Here is a 9,997-nt window from a genome sequence, read left to right as displayed (position 1 = left end):
TGCCTGTGGAGGTCAGAAGAGGGCGTCAGATCCCTGGAACTGGAGTTACAGACAGTTATTAGCTGCCATATGGGTGTTGGAATTCCAACCCGGGTCCTCTGCAAGAGAGGTCAGTGCTCTTAACCACTGAGCCATCTCTGCAGACCCTGTTTTTATTTCTTAAAAAGCTGCTATATACTTACAGCTAAGGAAATTTCAGGATCTTCCTCAAATGAATCTGCATCACTTTCCCCTGCCTGATACACTGTGACTCGATATACCTTAAAAAAAAAAAAAAAAAAGAATTGCATCAATTCACCCACCTTTTTAACCAGAAAGGCAGAATTCTTAGTAAGCCCTAAACTACACATGAGAAGCTCTAAAACAAAAGCCAAATGGAATGTAAAGGAGGAAAACTCAGACAGTAAAATCTACACCCACCATGGCTGAAGTTGATAGACGCTAAAAATTAAACAAAATATTCAAGTAAACTTTTACACTATAAACTGAGAGTATTAATAGGAAAACTACTAGAAATGTTGAAAGTATAGTCACCTTTAAGAAATAAGACATAAAGGTACTATTTGACTTTAACTGTATGTTATAGTAGCAAAAGGAGGAAACTAAATATTTTTAAGAATGTTCATTAAGATCTACTGAGTTTTGGACATTAGTAATATTAGAACATAATAAACCAGGCAATAGGGAACTACATGAAATTTCATCCCAAGGTTACAAAGCAATATTCTAGTCCGAACAAATCAAGAAGGAAAGATTTCAAGTAAAATCTGAATATATTACATCTTCAATCTTATCAAAGTCTATAAACATGGAAAACATTTTTTTTTTAAAACTTTAAGAGGTGAAAAACTACCTCATCATCTTCATCTGAGAGTTCTTGTCCTTCTTCACTAAGACTATAATCTTCTGAATCAAGAGATTCAACTTCAAATTCTACACTAAATTGATCAGAAACTGATTCTTGATCCAACCAATCACCAGAATGTTCACTTATACCATCGTCGAGATCCTATGGAGAAAGAATAAAGTAAACTTAAAATATATTACTTCTTGGCCTCAGTAAGAGCTTCCTAATTCATCCTGTGCCTGTGGTTTCCTTCTCAGGTCTATACTCTACACACTGGCACTTGAATAAGGCTCAAGGTTATTACACTAATACTATTTTCCATTTCAAAACTCCATTACATACAGGAAAAAGGACAGAGTCCCTTAGAACTTGTTATATACAATATGACTACATTAACATTTTCCAATGTCTCAAACTAGACACTCCCTCTTCCCCCTAACATGGGTACTACAGCCAGATCCAGACTGTTTTCTAATCAACCTTGATACTTCAACTTTCCTCACTAAAATACTTGAGTTTCTAAACCTAGCCCATCTTTCTTTGGCTAAGCCTCTGACAATACCATAAATGAAAGCGCTCTTCCACGTTTAATGCTCTTTCCTACCTATATGATTGTCAATTATACATTCATAAATTATGAAAAGCATAATTACAGGTTTCTCCTATTAGAAGAATTATAAGAGAACAAGACCTATCTTAATAATATTTATATAATCAGAATGGTAGTATGCTAGTTAAAGCACTCTAATAAAAATCAAGTATTTGTTTTAAAATGAACTTTGAGACGAACTTCCTTTAAAGAGCTTCAAAACAATTTTTAAAATTTATCTTTTAAATTCTGTATGTTTTCAACTGACTCCTCATTTTAGGATTTGATAAATAACCTACATCTTCAAGACTCTAAAATCTTTTGTTCAAGGCTAAGGGTAGGATCATATACAAAGCAGAAGGTCACAACTGAGAATCATACATAAGTCTAGTAGTCAGGAACAGGCATTATAATTAGTTTGTTCAGCTATTAATCTCAGACATTATCATTTAGCTTCTAAAGGCTACAGTTGCTTGAGCTATAAAAGGAGCTTGGACTGATCTATAAAATCTCTATCAACAAAAATAAAGTATATTATTTTATAAATTCCTAAGTCAACAGACTTTAGAGTATTGTTAATACAACAGTAGAAAAACCTAGACTCATGAAGAACTAGCTCTAATTCCTAACAAAAAATTCTACTGACACAGGTTTAAAACACAGTGACATCTTTAGCAACCCAACAAACTCAATCTTCCATTCAACTAAATTCTTCAGCATCAAAAGGCACATTCCACAGCAGGGGACTACCAACTGTGGCACAGCACTTTCATAATCTTTACTGAACAACACCATGCCTGTTTGTTTACATGCTGTCTACAGCTGCTTTTTTGTTAAGACAGAATTTAAAAGATTTAACAGAAACTAATGCATGCCCAAAGAGTTAGCCATTTGGCTTTCACAGAAAATTGACCAACCCCTTGTTCTAGGCTATGAAAAATTCAACACTGTTGAGGGGTACATAGACAGCTCAGTAGGTAAAGGCAACTAGCTGCCAGGCAGACTTTGACAATTTGTCCTATGACCCATATACATACACACAAAATTATGACAGGCATGCACACCCCCTCCCCCACACATATACAAAAATAAATGTTTAAAAAAAGAAGAAAAGCCAAGTGTCATGTCACGTGCCTTTAATTCCAGCACTCAGGAGGCAGAAGCAGGCAGATAGATCTCTGTGAGTTCGAGGCCAGCCTGGTCTCCATAGCAAGTTCCAGGACAGCTGGGGCTACAGGGAGACCCTGTCTCAAAAAGACCAAAAAGAAAAAAAAGTATGGGACAGGATTAACAGAAAAAAAACCTAAAACACTTCTACTCTGATTAATAGGCCATATTCTAGGTATAAAGCAAGAAAACAGATAAAATCGAAAGACTTCTGATACAACTTTAATAAACATTAAACTCTTAAAGAGTACAAGGGGAACCCACAAAGGTTGAGGATGTAGTTAAGTGGTAGAGCATTTGATAGGCCCTGGGTTCAGTCTCCAGTACCCCACCCCCCAAAAAAAGCGGGGGTGGGAGGTGAGCAGTTAATCTATTTTTTAAGATCATCTGTAAGGAATAAAATTAACCAAACTTTAAGTTTTGTGTATTCATCAGGCTTTCTTTAAATCTTCAGGTCACAGAAAAATCACTCAAGAACCAGTCAGTACATCTCACAGGACTTATTAAATGCTTTCATTATTCAATTGCTAATGGTCTGCTGAGGGCAGAAACCATATCTACCTGACTGCCATTTGATCTACAATGACAAATATGGAGTCTGGCATAGAAATGCCTTAAATATCTACTGAATAAAGAATTTGTTCTCAGACTAAACTGTTTCCATGAGTAACAGCTCTATTAAATACTCTGGAGGTAGGTACCTCTGTACTCTAAAATATACATGATACAAGAAGAAAAGGTAAAAAGGTAATAGGGTTGCTATCACAATTGGTTCAGTGTTCTATATTTTCTAGAGAACTATAAAATAATATCCAGACTGGCTAGCTTTCACAGGGCCAGAAGGTACTATGCAGCATGCAGAGAGGAGGGAGAAAATTCACCAACAAGGACTGGAGAGACAGCTCAGCAGTTAAGAGTGCTGGCTGCTCTTGTAGAAGACCCAGGTTCGGTTCCCAGCCCCTACATAGCAGCTAACAATTCCAGTTCCAGGGGTTCTTCTGCCCTCCTCAGGTATTGCATGACACAGGTGCACCTAAACATATGCAGGCAAAACACTCAATACAGCTATTTTTTTTCAAAAGTCATCAGTCTTACCCAGCTATGAACCCCACAAGCGACAATAACAAATGGCTTAGCAAGAGATGCTCATTGGCACAATAGTGGCATGATTGTTATAGGAGTATCAACTGCTTTCTGATTGAATATAAGGCCTGGTTCACAGAAGGAACTTATTCCTTGTACTGTAAGCCTGGCCAAGACCCATGGCTTAGAGAAGTCATAGGCCCTAGGGCAGAACCTACTATTAATCATTTTGCTAAGTAGACACAGTATCAAACTGCCTTCTAATTATTTATCTTTATAGTCATAGATTATTGTAGCTTTCAGACCTCATAAGAGAAGCTTCTTTTGGATGGTAGTTAATAGAGACAACTGGTCACAGAGCAAAAAATAACTGTGGAGTACTTAGCCTTAAAGCAGCATCTATATCACATACCTGCCCTCCTTCCTGTAAGGTTCAGGGAACACTTGGAAGAGGGCTGGGAAAGACTGTCAAAGCCAGACACTGGGGACGACTGCTGTGAAACAGCATTTTCTGAACCTGACACAGTTCAATCTGTGTACTCACGAACTTGCAGCAACTATAGTTACCAGTACAAGATCCAGCCAGTCAACATTCCAGCAAGGGTGAGGGACAGGTTCATGAGGCCATACCCCCTTACTGGAAGAGCTAGAGACTGTTGGTGGCTGCTGGGAAAGGGAGTCATTTTCTTCAACGTTGTGGCCTCTGGTAGGTTGCCCATCCTCCAGGGGAGAGCCCTACATGCACGTGCAGACAGCTAAACTAATTGGACCCAGTGGATTTTTTTTAAAAAAAAAGAGGACAAGAAGTTGGGAGGGAGAATGGAGGTAGATATGTTAAAATATACTATATATGTGTATGTATGGAACTCTCAAATCAATAAAAAAATTTTCAATCCAGAATACTGACCATGAGGCACTGCCACATATCTAAATTTGTGTGTGTGTGTGTGTGTGTGTGTGTGTGTGTGTGTGTATACACGCATATATTTTTTTTGGGGGGGGTCTTTTTGAGACAGGGTCTCCCTGTAGCCCCAGCTGTCCTGGAACTCACTATGTAGACCAGGCTGGCCTTGAACTCACAGAGATCCACCTGCCTCTGCCTCCCAAGTGCTGAGATTAAAGGTGTGTGCCACCACGCCCAGCCTGAAAATTTTTTTTAAATATTTAGAATATAGCTCAGTTAGGCAAGGCCGTGAAGGCCTTAAATACCAACATTCAGGAGGCAGGGGCAGGCAGATCTGTGAGATCAAGACCAGCCTGGTCTACATAGCAAGTTCCAGACCAGCTGAGGTTACAGGGAGACCCTATCTCAAAAAGATCAAAAAAATAAATATAGCACAGTAACAGAAGCTTACCTAACATGTGGAAGGCGTTCAATTGTCAACACTATATAAAAACCAAACAAAAGGCTGGAGAGATGGCTCAGAAGTTAAAAGTACTGACTGCTCTTGCAGAGGACCCAGGTTTGATTCCCAGCACCTAAATGGAGGCTAACAACCATTCCCAATGCCAGTTCCAGGGGATCTGACACACTCTTGTAACCTCTGTGGGCTCTGCACGACATGGGTGCCCTTACATACATGAAGGCAATATACGCATACATAAAATAGATAAATTAAAAAAAAAAATTTTCCAAATCAAACAAACAAGGGACTAGAGAGATGGTTCAGCAGTTAAGAGCACTGGCTGCTCTTGCAGAAAACTCAGGTTTGATTGCCAGCACCCATATGGCAGCTCACAACAATCTGTAACTCCAGTTCGAGAGGAATTCGATGTCTTTCTTCTGACCTCTGCAGGCATTGCATGACATGGATGTACTTACATACATGCAGGCAATACATTCATACATATAAAATAAAAATAAATATTTTTAAACAAAAACCCCTTTTATTACAGCTCGACTTCCAACAAATAAATCAGTAGGGTCTGAGCTCAACATCTGCTATACAAAGATCTAGAAATCAAAGGTCTAGTTAACAAATAGCTCTGGGGCATGAAGAGATGACTCAGCAGTTAAGAGCACTGCCTGTTCCTGCAGAAGACCCAGTTTGGATTTTCACACCCACATGGTAGCTAACAACCATCCACAACTCCAGTTCCAGGGGAATCCAACACCCTCTTCTGACCTCTGTGGGCACTGCACAACACAGGTACTCTTACACACATGCAGACAATACACTCATACACATAAAATTAAAAAATAATGAAATATAAAAAAAAACTTAGCTCTGTGAAACGTGGTGCACTATCATATGAACAATGGGTACTAGTACTGTCCATTCACTGATACTGAACAACTAAGCTATATCTCTCAACCTTTAAAAGGCTAAAATGTTTACTCCATAAACATTCTAGATAAGTTGAGAACATAGTTCAGGGTACAGAATTTGCCTGGCATGGGTAAGCCCCTGGGTTTCATCCTCAAGGAAACAATAAATAAATGAATAAATAATCAAGACAAACTTGCCTTAGAATTCTAAGGTGTAAAACTGAGCTAAATTTCCAGTTTTCTTTCCTTATTTTTTATAAAACAAGGCTTGACTTTTATTACCTAAAAAAGCTTTGTATTTATTTCACGTTCTGGCTCTGTGCTTGTGTCTTCAATACTTTCACAACAATCTTTCTACCCCTCATGAGAAGGCATGATTGATCTTGTACACACACATTTACCACACACAGAACCACAACCTCTGCTGATCTGTTTTTTGTTTTTGACAGTTTCATAAGGACTTTAGGTCTCACAGCACAAACCCCTCAAAGTGTGCCCAGGCACATACCATATGTGGATTCCGGTGATTCCCCAACCTTCTTGATGTAAAGGTAAACTCCTATTTACCACGGGTTTAAGAGAACCTAGTTCTGTTGAGTCTGTGTTGTAGTAAAGTCTACAACAGTGTGTCAAACACTGAACCATTCTGAGTGCCTCCAAGCACCGTCCCCAGAAGTGTTTCCCTTATTTTTTAAAAAGTGCAACTTCTAAATTTTCAAATTACACTACAACACCTGAGTTTACTACTGGTACAATGGTCCACAAAGATTCTCTAATATATGAGATGATATTAGTAACTATGGATGTTTGTTATTTTACCAATACCAGTGCTACTCGGTTCTCACCCATCTCCCCAAACTTAGAGGACTAGAAGCAGGGAGATCCATGTATATTTGAAATTAACCTCTATCACTGTGTTTAGCAATACTCTCATATCATATATGGGCTTATTAGAACTGCAGGCCCTAGACTCTTTAAAAAGCTTTGTTTCACGCCTTTAATCCTAGCACTTGGGAGGCAGAGGCAGGCGGATCTTTTTGAGTTTGAGGCCACCCTGGTCTATATAATGAGTTCCAGGACAGCTGGGGCTACAGGGAGACCCTGTCTCAAAGAGACAAAAAAAAAAAACAAAAAACCTTTGTTTCATTTAAAGCAAATAAATTACCTGATTTGAGGGAGTCTCTGTTGACTCACTGCTACTGCTTCTTTCACAGCATATCTCCCTTAACACACACAAAGCCAGGCTTTCATCAAAGGAAAGAGATCTGTGGCGCTTTCTTTGTCGTTCACCGGGTAATTCATCTGAGTTTTCTTCTAGATGTGTAAGGGGAAAATGGATAATTAAATTCCTGTGCTATGATTTGATTTAGAAATTGAAATGACTTCAGTACCTATTTATAACAATGAAATTAAAGAGAAAACAGCAAATTACTACTAATACCACAAGAAAGGCAACACTGTTTAATTGGATCTGTTCAACTAGGAGTTAAAGTTGTATTTGAAAGCTTTCCAGGGACTGGAGAGATGGCTCAGCCATTAAGAGCGTGTGTTGTTCTTATAATGGACCTGAGCTGGGTTCCCAGCACCCTCATCAGACAGTTCAATACCACCTGTAACTCCGGCTTAAGGGGAACCAATACCTCTTGCCTCCTCAGGTGGCTACATTCACATACCACAGACCCATATACACATAATTAAAAATATTTTTTTTAAATAAAGCTCTCTAACCTTCTTTCAGAACTTTATCTCCACAAATCACAATAAACTTAATCTACATAGAACTTTTACTAACCCAACAATCTATAATTCTTTGGTCAATGCCTAAGCTTTAGGAAGTAAAATTTCATCTACTTTTTATTACCAAAATTATTTAATTTATATAGAATATATTTTGGTTCTTTTTATTATGTTGGGTTTTTTTGGAAGGGTGTTGGGGATTGAACTCAGGACTTTATGCTAAGCAAATATATTCTATCAGTGACCTACACACCTGGCCCAGATGTTCTTAATGTTTCCCATTTTTTTAGCACTGAAATTATTTTGGAGTTTTTTGTTTTTTTAAAAGTTTCACTATGCTGCCCAGGCTGGTCTTGAATTTCTGGCTCAAACAATCCTGCCTCAGGCCTCCAAATAGTTGGGACTACAGGCTACAGGTGGATATATCCCTATCTAGATGGTACTCTGTATTTTCAACAGATAGAAAAACAAATGCAAACTATCCAATTTAAGTAACTACTTGACATACAAAGTCAGAATGTTAGTCAAATACTGCAGATATAAATGAAAGTCCTACTTATATCAGATATAAAAAGTAAATTCAGGGCTGGAGAAATGGCTCAGCTCTTGTAGAAGACCTGGGTTTGTTCCCAGCTTTCACATAGTTGGCAGCTCATAACCATCTGCAAACTCTAGATCCAGAGAATCGAAGACCCTCTTCTGACCTCGGTGGTCACCAGGCATGCACAGTGCACATACATATAAACAGGCAAAACATGTATACATAAAAAAATAAAATAAAAAAGGAGCCAAAGAGCTGCCTCAGCAGTTAAGAGAGTATACTGTTCTTGCAGAGGACCCAAGTTCAGTCCCCAGCACTCACATCAGGCAGCGCAAAACTGCCTGTAATTCGTTATAAGGGGATTCCAACCTATCTTAAAAAAAAAATTTTTTTTTTTTCCCCTCGGTCTTTTTGAGATAGGGTCTCCCTGTAGCTCCAGCTGTCCTGGAACTCACTATGTAAATCAGGCTGGCCTTGAACTCACAGAGATCCACCTGCCTCTGCCTCTTCAGTGCTGGGATATTATTATTTTATGTGTATGCATGTATTGCCTGCATGTAGGTAAGTGCACTCGTGTTGTGTACCGCCCGCGGAGGACAGAAGAGACTGTCAGATCCCCTGAAACTGGAGTTACAGACAGTTGTTAGCTGCCTTTTGGGTGCTGGGATTTGAACCTGGGTCTTCTGCAAGAACAATCAGTGTTCTTAACCGCTGAGCCATCCGTCTAGCCCCAAAACAGTGTGTATTTTTATTCCTATTATCTTGGTAATAAGGAGCTAGCTGACTATAAATTTCAATAGAGTATACTAAATAGTGTGCATTGTTTCCAGAAAGATGCATTGCTAAAATTGCAACTTATAAATTAAATAAATAGGAAAACAAAAAACCAAAAAAATGTATTCAACTATGGGCTAGGGGTGTGGCTCACTGGTAGTATTTTTCTAATATGCATTTCAATCCCAGGCACTAGACCCTCCCAAAATAGAAATTTATTCATTGATATCAAAACAGGAAAACAATTTCTTTGAACCTGAAAGGAGCATTTCATTAGAGAAAGAACATCAAACTATTTAATATGCCAAGTGAATAGTCATATATACCTGTCTCACTAATTGCTCTTCTTCTAGATGAGGTAGATGGTCTAGAAACTGAATCTGAAGATGAAGGCTTCTCTTCCTGTGGCTCTGGCATAGAGTCCTAAACATGAAAGGGGAGGATACAACAAAGTAAACTTACAACAATGGAAGCTATAAATTCTATTTTATGTAACCTTTCCAATTCTTAAGAAATACTGTATTCAAATCAGAAATTTGTAGATTACCTTTAGATCACTTCCACCTTCAAGATGACACCTGTTCTCATGCATAGATGTGGCAGAGTCTGACGGTTCTAAGAGAAAATAAACACAATCACAAATGAAGAAAAAAGCAATTCAACGGGTACCAGTCCAGCACAAGCCTCATAATACAATTTACTCTTTTATCAAACATTAACCAAGTGCCATTTGCATGCTACAAATTGGAGACATTAAAAAAAAATGGTAAAACAGTTAAATTATAAAGTAAGAAAATGAAAAGAAGTATATCCTAAGACAGACGTATTATTTGGTACTTATGGTGGAAAGAAGCTCTGAAGAACAAAGAATTGGGAATAGTGAAATGTGGAAACAGGGATACAAAAGGCAGTCCAGAGCAAGGACCAGAAGGACCAGAAACAAACAGTTCCTGTTGCATGGAACTAAAACAAATTCATTTTTACTGGACT

The 9,997-nt window shown here is 38.3% G+C and overlaps 1 protein-coding gene across 5 annotated transcripts in view; it reads right to left on the bottom strand.

Annotated features, from left to right (window-relative positions):
- The window catches only part of Mdm2 (MDM2 proto-oncogene), a 34,623-nt gene that overhangs the window by 6,462 nt on the left and 18,164 nt on the right, over window positions 1-9,997 (bottom strand). For all 5 annotated transcript variants that reach the window (XM_017801625.2, XM_008846971.3, XM_029570331.1 and 2 more), the window contains 5 exons: window positions 9,555-9,622; window positions 9,334-9,430; window positions 7,121-7,269; window positions 854-1,009; window positions 183-260 (listed from right to left, as the gene is read on the bottom strand). In XM_017801625.2, the coding sequence (XP_017657114.1) occupies window positions 183-260; window positions 854-1,009; window positions 7,121-7,269; window positions 9,334-9,430; window positions 9,555-9,622 (548 nt within the window). The remainder of the gene's footprint in view (window positions 1-182; window positions 261-853; window positions 1,010-7,120; window positions 7,270-9,333; window positions 9,431-9,554; window positions 9,623-9,997) is intronic.

The sequence above is a fragment of the Nannospalax galili genome, unplaced genomic scaffold (genome assembly GCF_000622305.1).
Source record: "Nannospalax galili isolate Female #2095 unplaced genomic scaffold, S.galili_v1.0 scaffold463, whole genome shotgun sequence".
Classification (NCBI taxonomy): Eukaryota; Metazoa; Chordata; class Mammalia; order Rodentia; family Spalacidae; genus Nannospalax; species Nannospalax galili.
Note: the sequence above shows the minus strand (reverse complement) of the source record. Positions and strands in the feature narration are given on the sequence as shown.